This window comes from Dipodomys spectabilis, unplaced genomic scaffold (assembly GCF_019054845.1).
Source record: "Dipodomys spectabilis isolate Male_0828 unplaced genomic scaffold, ASM1905484v1 ptg000480l, whole genome shotgun sequence".
NCBI lineage: Eukaryota > Metazoa > Chordata > Mammalia > Rodentia > Heteromyidae > Dipodomys > Dipodomys spectabilis.
In genome coordinates, this window is record NW_024871157.1 from 405,048 (window position 1) to 425,212 (window position 20,165).

Genomic DNA, 20,165 nt, shown 5'->3' on the forward strand with positions numbered 1-20,165 from the left:
CCTGGGGCTGCGTGGAAGGGACAAGCCGGGGGCGTGTCCTAGAGGAGGTAGCCACAGCGAGGGGCGGGGCCTTGTGGGAGGGGCGGGCCAGGATGCATGTCCTTGCGGAAGGTGCGGTCACTGGCCGGTGGGGCCATGTGGAGGAGGTGTGACCTTGTGGACAAAGCCCTGGCCCAGCCTGGCAGAGCAGGCGGGGAGCGATGGAGATGTGGGCAGGCCCTCAAGGATGGAGCAGGTCTTGCGGCGGGGCAGGACCTCTGGTGGAAGCACGCTTGTGCAGAGGTGAACCAGCTAGCACAGGCGCGTGCCCACCGCATGGTGAGGGGCTGCCCCTCCCACAAGCACTGGGACAGCACAGGCCCACCGCCTGCTCGCACTGCTGCTCTCTGGGATGCTCAGAACCCAGCCCTGTGTCGGTGGGACCAGTGTTCCTTTTGAGGGCCGCAGATCATACCTGCCCCTCGCTTCCGTGTGCAGCTTGCCAGATGGAGGGGCGGCTGTGTCTGAGTCCCTGTGCAGGAGCTGTGGATGGGCCTATTTCCCGTGACGGCTGTGAGGGTGGGCCGTGGGCAGGGCGTGGGGACGAGGGCTGCTGTTTATTCTTAGCGATCAGCCATTGCTCGCTAGGAACAGCGGCCAAAAATCAGACAGGCGGCTGCTGCCACCCGTTAATCCCCATCGTTGTGGAGAGACCAAGGCACAGAGTGACTTTGCTTACAGGATCTGTGCCAGGTCTCACTGCGTCTTCAGGCTGGCTTTAGGAATCGGTATGGGCGGGGCGGGGGCAGCCTTCTCTGGGTCCCTGAGTCTGGGATTGGCAGTGCAGCACAGCCTCCTGTCACCCGCCATCCAGCTCTGTGGCCTTCCAGGCTGCTGTGGGCTCAGGGTTCCCCTGAGATGCTGCCCAGGACTCTGGCCGGTGGGCCGGTCCTGACTGGATCCCTTTGGTCTGCAGCCGTGTGGGGCAGCGGGGCAGCGGACTCTCCATGTCGGCCGCCCGCAGCGAGCATGAGGTGTCTGAGATCATTGACGGCCTCTCGGAGCAGGAGGTAAGTGCAGCCCTGGCCCCGCCCACTTCCCTGTGCTGCAGCTGCAGCAGCAGGAAGTGCTTAGTGAGGTGCCACAGGAATGTGGGGTGCAGGTAGAGGCCCCAGGGGCCAGCAGCCACGGGCAGTGGTGGCCTGCAGAGGGGTCCCCACGGAGTGTGGGAGGGGCCGGCAGGATCACTGGCTTGTGTGGCCACTGGTGCCCCGGCAGCAGGAAGCTGGGGCTGACCGCAGAGCGCACCGCGAGACCCTCCCACAGGAGTCTGTCTCTGACAGGCATTCTCGCAGGCTTTGCCAGGTACCCAGCCCCCTCGAAGCCAGCTCGGTGATGCCGGCCGTGCTCGCCAGGACACAGAGGGGCCTTCCTTCCCGGCCTGTCTGCGAGCCAGGCTGGAGACACGTTTATTCCCAGTGTTCAGCACAGACCCCACCTCTTTCCTCCCTGGAGACTTGGCTCAGAGGGGCAGCTTCTGCCCTGCCCAGGCCAGCTGTCCTGCTCTTGGCTGTTTGTAACTTGAAGTTGGTGACGATGGAATGAAAGGAAAAGCTTGGTCTTTCAGTGGAACTCCTGGGGCCCGCGCCCCCTCCCTGGACAGCACACTGGGCCGGCCCAGACCTCAGTCTCCCCGGAGCCCCGTCCAGAGTGATGGGATGCAGGTGGTTCACAGAGGCCTGCGGGCCTTTCAAGAAAAGTCCTAATTGTAACACCTGGTGATATACTCGCTCCCAAACAGTGGCCGCTGGGTAGAAGCAGAGCCGGGGCAGCCGTGCCACAGCCGCGTGGCCCCCGTCTTGCCTGTGGGTGGAGAGGTGGGTTTCGTGGGCAGACAGGAAGGAAGTTCCCCTCTGTGTGTCCTGGACTGACAGCTAGAGCTGGGTGTTTCTAGGCTGAGTGTCACCCACTCCAGCAGGGCCCTGCTGCGCCCTGGCCCCACACAGCCCGTCGAGTGAGCTATTTCTGGGAGTGAGGGTTGGGAATAGAATTGGAGAAAGAAATTTCCCAAGCCTCCCTGCGTTCCCCTGGGAGCCTGGGAGGGAGGCCGGCACGGGCAGGGACGCCATCCATCCTCCGGGAAGGCTCCCAGTCAGAAGGCGCCCGGCCAGGACAGGGCATCGGCGGAAGGAGCCCCAGCGGGCGATCCGTGGCCGGTGCCAGTTGCCTTTCTGGCAGCCAAGGGGGGTCAGAGGTATGCGTACCACGAAGGCTGCTTGGGACTCCTCAGAACGCAGCCCTGAGCTGGCCCCCATTGCCATCCGCTGAGTGTCGTGAGCCCCGAGTTAGGAGGGCCAGTGCCAGCAGTGGACGCCTTGGGCCCTTGAGCCTCTGGGGACATGTCCTTCCTCCCCGGTGATTGGCTGGCTGTGGCGGTTTGGGAGACGGGCCCAGCCAGGGCGGCTCAGCCTCTTTCCAGTCAGCCCTTGCTTTGGGCGCTGCCTGCCTTCTGCTGTGTGGGCTGGGGGGCTGTGAGGCTGGTGCCTGGGGCTCCTCCCAGCTGCCCTTGCTCGCCCCTTGGGGAAGCTGGCCCAGAGGCCTGCTGCCTGGCAGTGCCATCTCCTGAGTGTGGGCCCAGCTGGGCCGTGTGTCTTCCCTATGGTGTTTTATGGTAGTTACCTTTCCAAAGGGAAAATTCATGGCTGCCTTCTGCTGCCGATGAGGCGGCTGCTGCCCTGAGTCTCTAATTTACTGCCCTGCCCTCCATAAACCTGTCCCAGTGCCTTTAAATTCTCCCTCGGCCAGCGCCAGCCGTCGGTGGTTTTTAACTCGTTGGTGTCTTGCTCCTTGGAGTGTGCACTTCCTGGCAGCCCGGGGCTCCCAGGAGGGTGCCTGCCTCCCTCCCCGCCCGCCTGGCCGGCTGGCCTCTGACCCCGGCCCGCCTGCCCTCTGCCGCAGAACCTGGAGAAGCAGATGCGACAGTTGGCCGTCATTCCGCCCATGCTGTACGACGCAGACCAGCAGCGGATCAAGTTCATCAACATGAACGGGCTCATGGATGACCCCATGAAGGTGTACAAGGACCGCCAAGTCATGAACATGTGGAGCGAGCAGGAGAAGGAGACCTTCCGGGAGAAGTGAGCCCACCCCGCCTGGGCCTGTGGGCGTCAGCTCGGCATCAGTGTAGGCTGGGCCCAGGCAGCGTCCTGGCGTCTCGGCACTCATTCATTTGTCCTCTTGGGCCTTAGAACAGCCCAGCCAAGCCATCCCATCCCATGGGCAGTGCACCAGAGGCCCAGAGAGGTTCAGATGCTTACTACGGGCCACACAGCAGCGGAGGCAGGGTTCTGACTGAAATAGAGCAGTTCTGTTGGGGCGGGGAGGGGCAGAGAGTCGGCTGAAGTGAGAAGTCTGGTCTGCGGGCTCCTGTGGGTCTGGAGGGTGGGACTGGCCATGTCTGGAGGGCGGGACCTCTAGACAATCAGCACGGCCCGTCACCACCTGCAGCCCTGGCACTGCCGCTTCCTCCCCGAGGGGAAGAGGCTCTTGTGGGTTTCCCAGTAACAAGCCAGGAACAGAAGGGCCCTGCTGGCTGCCTGCCCGGCCCTCTGGAGGCCTGGCAGGGCAGGTCCAGGCACTTGCTGCCAGAGGAAGCCCACGGTGGTGGCAGGTTGTGGGGACACCAGGGTGGGCAGTGACCCCAGCCAGCACCCTTGTCCGCCTCCCCGTCCGCCGGGCCCGCCATCCCCTCCGCCCGTTCCCAGGCCCTGACATTCCAGCAGTTGAGTGATTTCCCCGGAACCTTCCGAGCTTTGCAGGAAGCCGTGCCAGCTCCCGCCACCTTGTCCTTTCAGGCCCCTCCCACAGGCAGCCTTGCCGGGCACTGCCGGCCCGCCCCGCCAGTGCCCGCCCTCCCGGGGAAGCCCCGCGGGGCTAGCCGCCCCCGCGCCCGGGTGGGCCTGTGGCCGGCTGGGGCCTCGCTTCCCAGGTCCAGCTGGGGAGAGAAACAATAGCCCATCTTGTGGGGGGACCCCACAGACAGGCATGTCATGTCCTCATTTTTCCTGGAAGCCTCCGGCAGGACAAACAAATACATTTTCAAAGGCACTGCAGCTGGTGACTCACTCCAAGGAACGCCTTCCGCCCTGGGCCCGCCCGCGCCGCCGCAGCCCTTCCCACACCCCCAGATTAATTGCCTTGAGCTCCGAGCGGGCACCGGGGATGGCGGGCACCCCTCAGGGCCCCCCGAGGCCTGACCTCCGGCCCACCCTGCTCTTTCCTCAGGTTCACGCAGCATCCCAAGAATTTTGGCCTCATCGCCTCCTTTCTGGAGAGGAAGGTGAGTGGCGGGCCTGCGTCCGTCGGGGGAGGGCCCGCCCGCCCGCCCGGCCTCTCCTCTGCTGGCCTGGTTCTGGCGTCCCTGCCCCCTCCCTCCTTTCTCAGGAGAAGCTGCACGGCCCCACCCAGGCCTGGGAGGAGCCTCGGGCTTCCAGAGCCCTGAAAGCTCAGGGGAGCTGCTAGACCAGAGCCCCGCAGGCCCGAGGAGCGCCCTCAGGCTGGGGCAGGTCTGAGAGCTTGGCTTTGTCTGGAGGCCCAGTGAAGGCCTTGCAGGTGGGTGGGGTCCGCACCCTGGAGATCCAGAGCCTTTCTGTGCTCACTGCCTCTTGGACACCCCCGTGTCACTCTTGGCCCATGCCAACATGTCCCCCCATCCACTGTGGGTAAACCCTCCTCTGGAAATGACACACGAGCCCACCCTGCCCCCAGCCCTAGCCTGCAGTGCTCCTGGGGGAAGCGCCCATCGGCAGAGACACAGGTGTCCTGGGGCGGGGCCTGCTCCTCAGCGTGCCAGGAGGCTGGGCTGCCAGAGGCAGCGCTGGGCACAGCGGGATGGCGTCCCCACTGCCCACCTTGGGGCATGCCTGTGCGGTCCTCAGCATGGGTATGCACCCCTGAGCCTCGACGCCTTGGGCCGGGTAACTGTCACCCCAGCGTCCGCCCTCTGCAGGCTGCTGCTCACCTAGCCAGCCCTAGAAATAGCCTCCCCTCCCCTCCCCTCTCACAGGGGGATGGATGCCCCCCTCCCCCCCCCCCCGCGCAGGCCTGCTGCTGAGATTCGGGGTGAAGCACCCCGTCTGGGTGGTGGTGCTGTCTGCAGGAGGCCTTGGTGGCACTCTTGCTGAAGAGACCTCTGGGGTAAGGCTTGGAGCTTTCAGAAGGCGGAGCTGCCATGCCAGCCCAGGGGCGAGGTCTCAGCCCCGCACACCCGCCTCGCCCACTTTGCCAGCGTTGGCCTGGTTGGAGAATGTTCTCCCCTGTGGGTCGCTGCTGTGGCCCCACAGAGCAGCCTCGGTGGGCGGTACTTTCTGGGTGAAGGCCGTCGCTGCCTTGTGTTTAGGGCCGGGGGGTGGGGGGCAGACCCCTGGAGGGGAAGGTGCCCTGCTTGGCGCTGGCCGGGGGTCTCAGAGCATCTCCCAGTGTACCGGGAGGTTCGTGGGCTGGCATCTGACTGGGTCCTGTGCCAAGTGCCTGTGGCACATCGTTTGGGTCCCGATGGGTGAGGGCTGGGGGGGGCTGCTCAGAGGCCGGGCGTTGTCAGGAAGGGGGGATGGCCACAAGGACAGGTCTGGGTTTGCAGCTTGTTCACACACACCGGGGCAGGCTGCTGACACTGTCCTCGTGGTAGGACGGAAGCAGGTGGCTGGGTCCCCACGCCTCGGCCCGTGGAGGGCGGGCCTTCCCGCCTCCCCACGGCTGTCCACAGCCGCAACGCAAGCCGAGCCCTGGCACCTGGGTTACCTCTCGGGCTGTGGTGGAGCCTGATTTGAACCCGGCCTCTGCCTCCTGCTCAGCCTTCTCCCTGTCCTGCAGACGGTGGCCGAGTGTGTCCTCTACTACTACCTGACCAAGAAGAATGAGAACTACAAGAGTCTGGTGAGGCGGAGCTACCGGCGCCGTGGCAAAAGCCAGGTGAGCACGGCGTGGGCTGTCACCTCCTGGGGCAGGTCCACATGTGTGCGTGTGTGCGCGTGTACATGTGTGCGTGTGCACGTGTGTGCGTGTGGGTGTGCGCATGCACGCACATGCGTGCATGGGTGTGCGTGCATGCACATGTGTATGTGGGTGTGTGTGTGGGTGTGCCCTGGTGAGTGGTAGCAGGAGCTGAGGCGCTCTTAGGGCTTCTCTGGTGGCAGCCTTCCTAGAAGCTGGAAATGGAACCGGGAGAACTGGTCATTTCCTTTTGAGCCTGGAAATTTCCGGGACTCCAGTCTGGGTGGTGCAGGGTCTTGTGGTTAAAAGGCCACGTTCCCAAAGCAAAGGCTTCCTGGGACAACTGGGGGTGGTTTACAAGCTCAAGCATTGTAAGTTTTAATAGCACTGTGTGTTTATTTTAGTGGCTGTTTGAGAGAAAAACACATTGCTTCCTGGGTGGCTCAAGGGCCAAGCCCGGCCCTCTTCCTGTTTGTGTAAATAAAGTTTTATTGGAACTCAGCCACCACATCTTCACAGCAGCGTCTGGGTTGTCATGGCAGCGGCCAGGGAAATCAAGCGGTTCATGCCTTTCTCTGTTCCTGTTACAGAAAAGGCCATGGAGCCCTGCACCCCAGGAACGGGCTGGCCAGGAAAGCAGTCAGTAAATACTGAACGAGTACATACTTGGGGTATTCTGGCAAAGGCCTAGGGTCCCCGTGATTGGTGTTGGAGAGATGGAGAGAGGGGACAGTTTTGGCTGTCTTCTCCTCAGGGGGAGGGGAGGTCTCTGTCCAAGACACAGCCGTCTCCTGTCATGTACGTGACCAGCTAGGAAGCTTTTCTGGTGGCAGCGGTAAACCGTGCTGCCTGCATCCCCTTTGGGCAGCCCGGAGCCCAGGACCTCACGTCGGCCCTGGCCGGCAGGGCTGCGAGCATGGCTGTCTGTGCCTGCGGTGTCCACATCTCCAGCCACAGCTGGCCGGCCCGCCCACCCCTCAGACACGTGAGACCTGTCGTTTGGACGGGCTTCGAGCCGCTGCTCAGTGCGGGTCTACCTTTTGAGGCTTCTGGGCTCAGAGAGGGAGGGGCGGCCCCTTTGCCGACCCTCACTTAGGCAGTAGCCCCCGCCCCCCACCCTGTCCCTGGCCAGGCAGGGCCCTGCCTCACCCCAGCTGTGGCGTGCGCTGTGCAGACTGCGGCTCGTCCTTTGTGGTCCAGACGGAAGGGCGTGTTCCGTTACCCCAACGAATCGCAGAGCCAGGCGTAGGATCGCTGCGGCCAGTGGCCAGTGGCCAGCCAGCTGTGTGTGCTGGTGGACAGCCGGGCACAGGCCAGTGCAGCACTGTGCTGGGCTGTGACCAAGGATGCATGTCCTGGAGGGAGGCCATTTTGCCACAGAGAAGGGGGCAGGGGCAGGAGGGGGTCATGGTGGACCAGGTCAGGTCCCCCGGTGGCCTTTCCACGGAGACAGCACGAGGAGACGGGCAGGAAGCTTCTTCCTGGGCTCCATGGCCATGCCTTGTCCAGAGGAGGGTGGGGGGAGGTGGGGGGGAGGGTGAGCCCCCGACCTTCGACCCTCCGCTCCCTGTGAGATGAGGGCACTGTTGGCTGATGGTTGCCCTCTTCCGTTCTGTGTTGCTCCCTGTGGCGTGGCCCTCTTGCGCTCAGCCCTGCACCTGTCTCCCTGTAGCCTGGGCCTGTTCCTCCTCCAGCTGCCCGGTGCCTCCCCTCCCAGCTCACCTCTGCCAGGGGGCAGAGCAGGGCGGCTGCCAGGAGGCGCGTGGCTCTGTTCTGGCAGCCGCACAGGGTCTGAGTCGGGATCTGATGTGGAGCTTGGGCCGGGGTCAGCCCGGCCCGCAGGAGGCCGGAGCCCAGCCCGCGGGAGGCCGGAGCCCGGCCTGCACGAGGCCGGAGCCGGCCCGCACGAGGCCGGAGCCGGCCCACGGGAGGCCGGAGCCCAGCCCGCGGGAGGCCGGAGCCCGGCCCGCACGAGGCCGGAGACCGGCCCGCGGGAGGCAGGAGCCCGGCCCGCGGGAGGCCGGAGCCCGGCCCGCACGAGGCCGGAGCCCGGCCCGCGGGAGGCCGGAGCCCAGCCCGCGGGAGGCCGGAGCCGGCCCGCACGAGGCCGGAGCCGGCCCACGGGACACATCCCAGCGGGAGACCAGCACTGGTGGGTGTTTGCGGCCCACGTGGAGGGCCTGGTGCCGGCCACTGCCATTGTCACCAGCCCTGGCCGGAAGGCCTTGTGCTTCTGGCCCCACTGTGAGACACAGCCTAGCTGATGGCTGGGTGTGAGGTCACAGTGCACGAGGGTGCTCGGTGTTGGCTTTGATTGGGGTCAGGGTTCAGTTGTCCTCTCACCCTCACTGCTAGAAAGCTGCTATGTTCTGTGTGGGATCGTTAGATTGCCCACAGCCCCCAGGACGCCACCTGACAGCCCAGCGCCAATGCCCCCTCCCCCTTGTGCCCCCTGTAGCTTCCAGGCTAGTGTGTGGGGTCGTGATTACTTGATGCCGTGTATTGGTGTGCTGGGTGTCTTTGGGCAACTCATTCACCCTCTCTGTGTCCCTGCGTTCTTGTTGTGGGAGCCATGGTCATGCCTGTTGTCCTCAGCAGTGTTTGTGTTTCAAAACAGCAAGGTCCCTGGGGATGTGTACTGATGGCCCAAGATTTCCCCAGAGCTGTGCTGGGATTTGTGGGTACATTCCCGATGGAGCACTGGGCCCCAGCCGACCTGGCTCAAGGCCTGCGTGGACAGCAAAGCCTCCTGCAGACCCTTCGGGGTCCCCAAGGTGGGGATCCTGGGTTATGTGCTCTGTGGGATGGGCACCCCAGAACCTCCCACTCAGTGAGGGTCGGGCCGGAGGGAGCCTCCCAGGCCCTGAGGGAAGTCCGCCCCTCCCCAGAGCCTCAGGTGCTCCTGCAGACCCCCCCCCCCCCGACTGTCCCCGCCCCCCGCAGACTACTCCCCCCAGACTGTCCCCACACTGAATACTCCCCTCAGACTGCTCCTTCCCGCAGACCGCCCCCCCGCAGACTGCTCCCCCCGCAGACTGCTCCCACTAGACTGTCCCCACCCCCACATAACACCCCCCCCGCAGACTGCTCCCCCCCCGCAGACTGCTCCCCCCCCGCAGACTGCTCCCCCCCCGCAGACTGCTCCCCCCCCCCGCAGACTGCTCCCCCCCCGCAGACTGCTCCCCCCCCCGCAGACTGCTCCCCCCCAGCAGACTGCTCCCCCCCCCCCCGCAGACTGCTCCCCCCCCGCAGACTGCTCCCCCCCCGCAGACTGCTCCCCCCCCCGCAGACTGCTCCCCCCCGCAGACTGCTCCCCCCCAGCAGACTGCTTCCCCCCCGCAGACTGCTCCCCCCCGCAGACTGCTCCCCCCCCGCAGACTGCTCCCCCCCCCGCAGACTGCTCCCCCCCCCGCAGACTGCTCCCACTAGACTGTCCCCACCCCCACATAACACCCCCCCCCCCGCAGACTGCTCCCCCCCCCGCAGACTGCTCCCCCCCCGCAGACCGCCCCCCCCGCAGACTGCTCCCCCCCGCAGACTGCTCCCCCCCCCCGCAGACTGCTCCCACTAGACTGTCCCCACCCCCACATAACACCCCCCTGCAGACTGCTCCCCCCCCGCAGACCGCCCCCCCGCAGACTGCTCCCCCCCCGCAGACCGCCCCCCCCCGCAGACCGCCCCCCCGCAGACTGCTCCCCCCCCCGCAGACCGCCCCCCCGCAGACTGCTCCCCCCGCAGACTGCTCCCACTAGACTGTCCCCACCCCCACATAACACCCCCCCACAGACTGCTCCCCCCGACTGTCCCCACCCTGCATACCCCCCTCAGACTGCTCCTCCCCGCAGACCGCCCCCCCGCAGACTGTTCCCCCCCCCCCCCCCGCAGACTGCTCCCACTAGACTGTCCCCACCCCCACATAACACCTCCCCACAGACTGCTCCCCCCGACTGTCCCCACCCTGCATACTCCCCTCAGACTGCTCCCCCCCAGCAGACTGGTCCCCCCCCCCACAGACCGCCCCCCCGCAGACTGCTCCCCCCCCCGCAGACTGCTCCCCCCCCCCCCGCAGACTGCTCCCCCCGCAGACTGCTCCCCCCCCCGCAGACTGCTCCCCCCCCCGCAGACTGCTCCCCCCCCGCAGACTGCTCCCCCCCCCGCAGACCGCCCCCCCGCAGACCGCTCCCCCCGCAGACTGCTCCCACTAGACTGTCCCCACCCCCACATAACACCCCCCCACAGACTGCTCCCCCCGACTGTCCCCACCCTGCATACTCCCCTCAGACTGCTCCCCCCCAGCAGACTGGTCCCCCCCCCGCAGACCGCCCCCCCGCAGACTGCTCCCCCCGCAGACTGCTCCCACTAGACTGTCCCCACCCCCACATAACACCCCCCCCCCGCAGACTGCTCCCCCCCCCGCAGACTGCTCCCCCCGACTGTCCCCACCCTGCATACTCCCCTCAGACTGCTCCCCCCGCAGACTCCTCCCCCCGCAGACTGGTCCCCCCCCCCCCGCAGACCGCCCCCCCTCAGACTGCTCCCCCCCCCAGACTGCTCTCCCCGCAGACCCCCCCCCCGCAGACTGCTCCCACTAGACTGTCCCCACCCCCACATAACACCCCCCCCGCAGACTGCTCCCCCCGACTGTCCCCCCTGCAGACCGCCCCCCAATTGTCCCCACCCCTCTCAGACCGCCCCCCTGCAGACCGCCCCCCAATTGTCCCTACCCCCCTCAGACTGCTCCCCCCCGCAGACTGCTCTCCCCGCAGACCCCCCCCCGCAGACTGCTCCCCCCGACTGTCCCCCCTGCAGACCGCCCCCCAATTGTCCCTACCCCCCTCAGACCGCCCCCCCTGACTGTCCCCCCCTCGCAGACCACTTCCCGACTGTCGCCCCCCCCCGCGCATACCCCCCCACAGACTGCCAGCCACCCCCCCCCCCGCAATCTGGCTCCACCCCCTGGTCACCTCACCCCCCAGGTCACCCCCCACTTGGCCCCCACCTGCTTTTGTAAGTTTTCCTTTTATTTTTCCTTAATTGTTTTGTGTAGATCCTGGGGCTTGAACTCAGGGCCTGGACACTGCCCTTGAGCCTCTCTGAGCTCAAGGCTAGCGCTCTGCCACTTGAGCCACAGCACCACTTCCAGCCTTTTCTGCTTATGTGGTATGAAGGGCCTCACGCATGCTAGGCAAGCACTCTACCACCAAGCCACATTCCCGCCCTGTGCTGTTTAATTGGAGGTAAATCGCATGGATTTTCCTTATAAGGCTGGCTTCTAACTGTGATCCTCCGATCTCAGCCTCCTGAGTAGCTAGGATGACAGGAGTGAGCCTCAGTGCCCAACTTTTTTTTTTTTGTAGGAGCAGTTTTGTTGTTAGTTTTTGTTTTTGCTTTTGTCCGAGACCTGTACTTGGACTCAGTATCTGGTGGCTTTTGCTCTTTGGATGCGCTCTACCTCCTGAGCCATGCCTCCAGCTGTTGTCAATAAAGTTTTATTGGCACATGGCCATGCCCAGTCTTCACTTAAAGGCTGCTTTCACACTCCGGCACAGACCCAGGCCGGCATGGGGCCCCGGGGCAGCCCGGACGAGGGACTTGCATCTGTCGGGAAGGTTTGCCAGCGCCAGCTGCGGGCCTACTGGAATGTGCAGCCGGGGCAGTGCCAAGCTCCCGGCCAGGACACAGCTGCAGGAGTGGGGTGGCCATCCAGCTCCGTCCTCCTCAGGGCTGCTGTGGGCCCTGCTTCTCCCTGCCGGCCCGTGGCTTCAGGCTGGGGGCAGGTGCGGGGCGGCACTGAGGGCTGCAGCACTGCCTCCCCAGGAGCACTGCCTCCCCAGGAGCGCTGCCTCCCCAGGAGCGCTGCCTCCCCAGGAGCGCTGCCTCCCCGGTGCAGGGACCGAAGTCCCTAGGATCTGGTGGTTGTTGGTTTGCTAGAGCTGGGGGCTCAAAAGCCCACAGTTGCCGCACAGGTCAGGCCCGCATTCTGAGTCCCAGTGCTGTCTGGGCGGCCCGGTGCTCGCTGCGTGGGGAGGGGCTGCTCTCCTCAGTGCCGCAGCCCGGGCCACTCTCCAGCCGCGCCCCCAGCACTCCTTTTTTTTTGGCCAGTCCTGGGGCTTGAACTCAGGGCCTGGGCTCCGTCCCTGAGCTGCTTTGGCTCAAGGCGAGCACTCTACCACTTGAGCCCACAGCGCCACTTCTGGCTTTTTCTGTGTATGTGGTGCTGAGGAATGGAACCCAGGGCCTCATGCATGCAAGGCAAGCCACCTTCCCAGCCCCCCCCCCCCAGCACTCCTGAGGTGTCTGTCCCAGTCTGAGCCTCATGTGCTGGCCCCTGGGGTGTCAGGGAAGTCCTGCCCTCGTGGGGGGCAAGGGAGGGCCCCAGGCACCAGGAAAGCTAGCCGTGCGTGCGTGCGTGCGTGCATGCGCCGCCTCCTGCCCTGGGCCGCCGGGCTGCCTCTGGACCTGCCCCGTGGGACGGGCAGCAGGATGGGGACCCAGCCCGGGGCAGGACCCTGAGGGGCCGCTGACCTGGCTGTGGTCTTCCCTCAGGCCTGGGGAACTGGGCTCCCCACTTCCTCCTTTATGGCCTGGAGGCCAAGCCCCCTACCCTGACCCCCATGACCCCCAGCACTTAGCTCTCGCGTGAACCGCCATGGGTCCCTGTACCCCACTTGAACACCCACTCGGTGAGGTTCTCCGGCTACGGTGGCCAGCCCCGCCAGACACCCTAGCACCCCAGATTCCCCATTATCAACCTGAGGAAGTCGGCACACGGCCACCCCGAGGAGGCAAGATTTGAACCCAGGGAACTGGCTCTGGCCTCCCCAGGCCATGCAGCGTCCAGGCATCCGGCTGCCCGCTCTTCCGGCCAGTAGCAGCTCCCTCCCTCCCTTCGGGGGTAGTGCCCGGTGTGACTTCACACGCCCACCTGCTCACCTGCTTCCCCGCCCCCAGCAGCAGCAGCAGCAGCAGCAGCAGCAGCAGCAGCAGATGGCCAGGACGGGCCAGGAGGAGGAGAAGGAGAAGGAGAAGGAGGCCGAGAAGGAGGAGGACAAGCCTGAGGTGGACGGCCATGACAAGGAAGAGCTAAGCAAGTAAGTAAGGCGCTGCCGGCGTCAGGCATCACGCACGCCCCTCCCCCGCCACAGGGAGAGCACTTAGTAAGGCTGCTGCCCGGTGGTCACCTGGCCCCGCTAGGCAGCCCTCCTGTGCCTCTGTGGGCCCCTCCTCTTGGAAGTCCCCCCCGCCCTCCCGAGACTGGGAGACCGATAGCTCCTCTGTGCCTGAGCCAGGCTCTGGAGCTGATAAAACAGGCAGCAGCTTTGGAACTCTGCCTGCCGCCCCCTCGAGAGGTCGCAGGCGCGGGAGACGCCAGCTGCGCGCCCACCTGCAGAATTGTGTGTGTCAGCGTCAGCGCAGCCCCTGCAGATCAAGGCCTGGCCCTGGGCCCCGCCTGCCAGAGGCTGGAGGGGGGAGGAGGGGGGAGCGCAGGCGGCCAGCTGAGGGGGAGAAGGGGGGAGCGCAGGTACCTGTGATGGGCCCAGGAGCGCAGCTGCCTCTTCTCCTGGCTCCAGCCAGGGCCTTTCAGGAAGATGAATGGGCAGCAGAGGCCATAAATCTCCTGAGCCGCCCGCCTGCCCGCCCCAGAAGCCTCTGCTCCGCTCTGCGCCCAGCCTGTGCCCCTCGCCTGGGCCGGGCTGCTTGGGCGGGCGGGAGCGGACCCCGAGCGACTCCGCAACCCTGTAGCCCAGAGACCCTGGCCTCTGCGGGCAGCCGTGCCCGCAGCCCCGGACGCAAAGCTCCAGGCGCGTAGCTGAGGCGGTGCACAGACGCAGCCAGGGCCGCAGGCCCGAGGTGCGGAGCTCTGCGCAGGAGAACACTTCCAGCGTAGAGGATGAAATTGGCCACACAGCACATGGCTGTTCCCTTCCAGGAGCCTAGAAGCATCAGTGGCCCCCCTCCCTCCAGACATGAGATGGCGTTGGGCGCCCGCAGAGCCCTCCTCCTGCAGCAGCACGCACCCCGCTGACCCCCTCCGCGTGTCCCTCACCCTCAGGGAGAAGGCTGATGACACCTCCGGGGAGGACAATGATGAGAAGGAGGCCGTGGCCGCCAAGGGCCGCAAGACCGCCAACAGCCAGGGCCGGCGCAAGGGCCGCATCACCCGCTCCATGGCCAGCGAGGCCAGCCACGAGGAGGCCGCCACCCCCCAGCAGAGTGCCGAGCTGGGTGAGGCCCCAGAGCGGGAGCCGCGGGCGCAGGCCCCGGGCACCGCACAGAAACGCGCCGAGATCCCAGTGAACTGCGGCAGCTGCAGCCTGGTTGTAGCAGTCGGAGTTCAGAACCCCGGGTCGGCTGTGGAGTTTGCAGTTCCTTCCCCGTCTGTGCCTCAGTATCCCTAGCAGCACACGGAGGGGAATCAGTTGGGGAAGAGCATAAGGGACCAGCACCGCAGCTGGAGCTCTGGCAGCCACGCTGAGCCAACCTGTTCTATCTTTCTTAATTTTATTACTTTTATTATTATTGTTTTGCTATTCTTGGAACTCGAACTCAGGGCCCAAGCACTGTTCCTGAGCTTTTTTTGCTCAAGGCTAGTGCTTTGCACTTGACCCGCAGCTCCACTTCTGTTTTTTTCTTTTGTGTAATTAATTGGAACAAGAGTCTCAGGGACTTTCCTGCCTGGGCTGGCTTTAAACCATGATCCTCAGATCTCAGCCTCTTGAGTAGCTGGGATGACGGGCGTGAGACATTGGCACCTGGCACTGTTTTGTTTCTATTACATCATTGGTCTGGCTGCTTGTGGACCAGGTAGCGGCTGCCCCTCCTTAGGCGGCTGTCTAGACTTCTACCCTCACCCTCACAGGCCTGGGTTTCTCCTGCCAGGAGCTGGCCATCCTTCCCTCCAAGGGAACAGTAGGGGGACTGGAGCAGCAGTCTCCCAGTGTGGCCACCGGGGGCAGCAGTGTGCGCAGTCCCCTCTGCAGGAAGAGCAGTGTAGATCCACTTTATAGATAGGCTGCTGGAGGCCCAGAGGACAAACACAGTCTCCTTTGAGTCCCAGGTGTAGTCGGGATTTGAACTCAGTCCCAAGCCCCATGCAGGTCCTCCGGGCTGCCCTGGGGCGGTGGAGGGACCCTTCCATGTCAGGCCCCAGCCTTGACTGGACGATGGGCTGGGAAGTAGACACGTAGACCCATGCAGCCTTGACCCCTGCGAAGCCCATTGTGGGCATGTGGTCAGCCGTGGCTGCCCTGCCCACCTGCCGGGGAGGGGGCCCGTGAAGGGGCCAGAAGACCCGCACCGCTGCGTGGAGGGGCATTGGTCCCAGATACAGCCTGGCCAACGGCCTGCCTTCCCTCCCAGCCTGCATCGAGATGAACGAGAGCTCTCGCTGGACGGAGGAGGAGATGGAGACGGCCAAGAAAGGTAAGGTGTGCGGTCCCCGCGTTCCCTGGTATGGGGGTGGCGTCAGAGGGGTTTGCAGGCTCTTCCCCCAGCTGGGGGTGGGGGGGCCGGGGTGGTGGAGGTCGTACCTCCTTGGAGCCTCGGTTCCACCCTCATAAGGCCAGGCTGTGGCCCCAGACCCCGGGCTGCCTGGGCTGGGCCAGGGCAGGTGTGTGACCACGCGAGGTGGCAGATCTGGATGTGTTGCGGGGGGGGGGGGGGGGCAGAGCGGGGCCTCCCTGGCTTTGGGGCTCTGTGCCTGTGGAGCTCTTGTGCATGGAGCATGCGCACACGCGGGTTCCGGTCTGGCGGGTCGGGGCCCACAGGCCCAGCGAGTGGCCAGCAGGTGCTGGTGTGAACAGAAGCTGTTCTCGGCTTCCAGGTGATCTTGTGGGCACCAGCGTGGTGGGTGGGCTGGCAGTTGGTGTGGGCCTGGTGTGCACCCCGCGTGATTCCTGGGAGCCTTGGGCTGTTCTCCGGAGCCCGCACAGCTGGGACTTCGAGGCTCAGTGTGGCGACCCCTCTCTGGGCCTCGTGGTATCTGTGAAAGCGGATGGCGTCCGGGCGGTGTGAGGGGCGCAAGGATGCCAGGCTGGGCAGCTCTCCTCCGCCTGGGAGCTGTGGGGTCCCGTGGCAGGGCGGGCAGCCCACTGCAGGCCCATGCTCCCCGTCCTCACTCCCTGCCCTTTGTCTCTCCTTGGCTCGGGTGCAAAGCGCCAGCTTGTCACCGGTGGAGGCGCATGTGGTGTGAAACCCCAGTTCCGGCTGCGTTCATTGGGGTTACCATGGGCCTGGCGGGAGTGCTGCTCACGGGAATAGCCCCAGACCCCTGCACGACCCCTGCCCTCCGCCTGGCTGCCTTCCAGGGGCAAGGAGGGGCTGGGTGCAGTGTGGGCGCTATCCCCCCGCCCCCACATCCGCTCTGCCGTTTGTGCCCTCAGAGGCCGGTGTGAACGGGGCTCTGGAAACAGACGCGGTTTTCTCTAATCTTGCTTCTTAAGCATGCACGACATGCCGTGTTCGCCATGGAAAAGTGAATAATCCAGCAGCCTTAAATACGTCCATAGTGTTGCGCAACTCTCTCAGCTTCTAGTTCCAGAACCTTCTAGCACTCCAAACAGGACTCCTAAGCCATTAACGGGCACTCCCCAGCCCCCTGGGCCCGCCAGGCCTTGGCAGGCTCTAATGGGCTCTGTCTCAGCGGATGGCGGGCGGGGCTGCTCCTGGGGGGCTCCTCCCCCCTCTAACCCCTTGGGCTTGGCAGGTCATGGCGGTGGTGGGCTTGGCTGTGGTGCAGAGCCCGTGCCCGTCCCTGTCTGTTTAAATGGGGTTCCATCCACACACAAGGGCCTGGGGCCTGCTGTCCCCGCAGGCCGCCCGCTGCCCTCTCCCCGTCCGGGCTGGGCAGAGGGGGCGGGCCGCTCCTGGCTGCGCTGTCTCAAGCCTGGCTGCTTCCTGCCCACGCAGTTGGCCGCGAGTGACAGCCAGGGAGTCGGCCCCGGCTCCTCGGTGACATTTCTAATAATGCCAGGAGTGCCGTGCGTTCGTCTGCCGTGAATTACAGCAATCTGGACAATTACGGTGCGGGGTGGCTGCTGACAGCTGTGCGCCTGGCGGGGGCGGGAGGCAGGTGCGCAGACCCGCTCCCTCTCCACAGCCAGTGGGAAGTGAGAGGCTAGGAATATTCTAGAGCCCACTCTCTGGCACCCAGAAGCCCAGGGCGGCTGTGGCCGTGTCAGGCGTGCTCCTCCGGCCTCCGGAGCTCTGGCGCGCTCTCCCTGGCACCAAGCCGCAGCCGGAGAGAGCGTCGGCCAGGACGCCTCCTGGCTCCGTGCCTTCAGGCAGCTCATCCGCCCTCTCTGGGCCTTGGTTACTGTGTCTGTGTAGTGGGAATTTGTCGTGGCTGACACAGGCCGTAGGAGACTACTCAGATTGCCTCCCGGAGACCAGAATTTCAAAGTCAGAGCGTGGGCCTCTGCAGAGGCCTCGGGAGCGGGTGCTGCTGCCCAGCCTAGCATGGCAGCCCGTGCCCTGGGGCCCTTGTTGCTGGCAACCTGGGTCCTCACGTGGCCACCTGTCCTCACCAGACCCTTCTTGCTCCTTGGTCCCAGGGCCCGTTGTCCCCGAGAGCTCACACTGGCTGGAGACCGAGCGTCCCCAGGAATTGGACAGCCCCAGGGAGCTAGCTAGCTGCTGTCCCGCCAAGTGCCCTGCAGGGAGAGGGGGAGGAAGGGAGGGAGGGAGGATCGGCCAGTACTCCGGCCTTGAGTTCCCGGTCCCTGCTCGGCTGGAGGGGCTGGTCTCCTGGCTGCCCCTCCTCTAGCAAAGCCCAGTGCCCCCGTCCGTCCAGACCAGGACCGAGGCAGCCACGCTGAGCTCCAGACTTGTCTGGCTTGCAGGGCAGAGTGGTGGGTTCAGTTCCTGGAGAGCGGTCTGTGTCCCTCAAAGGGGCGAAGGCCCCCAGGTGCCTGCTGCCCCCGCCGAGCCAGGCCAGCCTGACTGCTCAGGAGCCACCTGGACGGGGTTTGGGGGTGGTGGGTGGGCAGGCAGGGGGGAGGGCGGGCGCTGGAGGCAGCGCACAGCCCGGCCCTCCATCAGCAGGATGGCTGCCAGCTTGGTGAGCGCCCCTGGGGCGGAGTGCTCTGCTGAGGTTGGAGAGGCACGGGTGGGCCTCGGCAGGCAGAGGGGAGGCCCGAGGGCCTGCGGGGCAGGCATGCAGCAGGTGCCTGGCACGGCTGCCACCCTGAGACCCTGGGGCTTCAGAAACCCATTTCTCCCCTGGAGGTGCTCTGGGTTCAAGGTTTGGTGTGCAGATAGCTTTCTCTGTGAAAAGAGGTGGGGCTGAGGGCTGCCCCTTGGCAGAGGCGGCATCCGGCCGGCCGCCTTGTCCAGCCTGCCTTGGGTGAGAAGGCCTGGGGCAAGCCCTGAGGCCCTGTCTCCCTGCGGAGCCCCAAACTGTGGCAGGGGCTGCGCCTCCCCTGCACACTGGCATGCGCGCACAGAGCAAGTGTGGGAAACGTGTGCCCAGGGGCTGGGCACTGCGGGAGGCCCAGGAAGGCTTCTGTGTGGAGGCGGCCTCTGTGGCTGCATGGGGCAGCAGCAGGGAGCTGGGCAGGTGCGTAGCCTGCTCTGCCTGCCCAGACCGGTCTCCCTCCTAGGTCTGCAGTGCCCTCTGTTCCCCACGGACCCAGCTCTGGGGAGGATCTGAGCCCTGGGCAGCTCTGGAGACTTCCTAGGGCAAGACAGAGAGGCCAGGGGTCAGAGGGCTGAGCGGTCAGTGATCCTAGCACCCCAGAAGTCAGCCAGGCCCAGATGTGGCTGGCTCAAAGTACAGCCCTGAGCTGAGTGCAGGTGTGGGGGGGGGGCTAGAGTGGGGGGAGGGGGTCATAGGCCAAGGTGGCCTGGTTCCCAGCCCCACGTCCATGCTTGCCTTGGTACTCCTGTAGAGGGGCGTCCAGGCGGCTCCCGGGCTGCCCCGCGGGGTGTGAGTCTTGTGGTCAAGGCTGGGTAGGGAACCAGGGCCAGCTGGCCTGCCCTCCCGAAGCTGGGCCCTGGGCCCGAGCCACAGCCCGCGGCCTCCCGCCAGCCCCGTCTGGAGGTGACACTCGGCCCTGGCCGAGGCTGCCCGCCAAGCCACAGCCCTGTGTGCCTGAGGCAGACTTGAGGGTTCAAGGCTCCTGGCAGCCACCCCTCGTTGACCCCCGGGGCACAGTGGTGCCCGGAGGAGCCGTGGGCACCAAGCACCCTGGTGACGCCTGGCACAGGGGCACCCGCAGCTGGCGGCCTCCTGCCCTGCGGGGAAGGGCACCTCGCCCCGCCCCGCCCCTCCGCCCCGCCCCTCCCCGCCCCCTCCGCCCCGCCCCGCGGCAGCTGGGGTACGCGTCAGAGGTGGCCACCGCAGGCAGGCGCAGAGCAGCCTCCGCCTGCCCTCCTCCCTCCTCCCTCCTCCCCCTCCCTGGGTGGACGGGATGTGAGCTGAGCTGCGCTGCCTGCAAGCCAGCAGACGCCAGCCAGGAGCCGGCACCTCCTCCCCGCTCCCCGTGCCCCGCCGCCTCACAGCCCCGCCGGATGTTTCCAGAAAACTTGTCCGAGGGGGAACCACCCATGAGAGGATGTGAGTGACCCCCAGGGGCCGGGCTGTGGGCGGGTGAGGGGCCTGCAGGAGCGGGACTCCCCAGAAGAAGGGCTGCCTCCAGGGACCAGAGGCCGTGTTTCCCTTCTGCCCGGCACCCGGCGCCCTAGCCTCGGGGCCTCCCAGATCTAACCCGGAGGAGACCCCCTCCACCCCCCACCCCCCGCCTGGCAGACAGGAAACAGGACCATGTGTCCTGGCTTCCTACCTGCCCTGCCCTGCCCCGTGCCGTGCCCTTCCTCAGGTGCCCTGGGAAGATGGGGGGCCCCTTCTCTTCCCCTCCCTCAGGTGCCCCACAGCTCATTCCCAGGCAGCTCCTCATTTGTTTATTCAGTTTGGAACGGTTGCCCCCCAGCCCCAGCAGTCCCTGTGGGAGCCCCTCCGCGGGTCCCCGTGGGAGCCCCTCCGCGGTCCCGGCGAGCTCCCTCCGGCCTGACGTTTGGCCCGGGCTGGGAAATATAAATAAACGCGCGTCCCCATCCGCCCGCTCTGGATGTGGCAGCTGCTGCTGCTGGCGCAGGCGGCGGGAAAGGTCAGGAGGCCGAGCTGTGCTCCGTCCCCTCCCCCCTGCCCTTGAGGAACCCTGGAGCTGGGTGGAGCCACGTGGCTCCTGTGACTCCTG

General features: G+C 66.0%; 1 protein-coding gene across 3 annotated transcripts in view; it reads left to right on the forward strand.

Annotated features, from left to right (window-relative positions):
- Positions 1 to 20,165, forward strand: part of Ncor2 (nuclear receptor corepressor 2) — a 99,611-nt gene that overhangs the window by 49,749 nt on the left and 29,697 nt on the right. For 2 of the 3 annotated variants that reach the window (XM_042668992.1, XM_042668994.1), the window contains exons 11-17: positions 956 to 1,049; positions 2,938 to 3,116; positions 4,264 to 4,318; positions 5,851 to 5,949; positions 12,922 to 13,061; positions 14,024 to 14,196; positions 15,331 to 15,393. In XM_042668992.1, coding sequence (XP_042524926.1) covers positions 956 to 1,049; positions 2,938 to 3,116; positions 4,264 to 4,318; positions 5,851 to 5,949; positions 12,922 to 13,061; positions 14,024 to 14,196; positions 15,331 to 15,393 — 803 coding nt within the window. The remainder of the gene's footprint in view (positions 1 to 955; positions 1,050 to 2,937; positions 3,117 to 4,263; positions 4,319 to 5,850; positions 5,950 to 12,921; positions 13,062 to 14,023; positions 14,197 to 15,330; positions 15,394 to 20,165) is intronic. The other variant, XM_042668993.1, reaches the window with a different exon arrangement.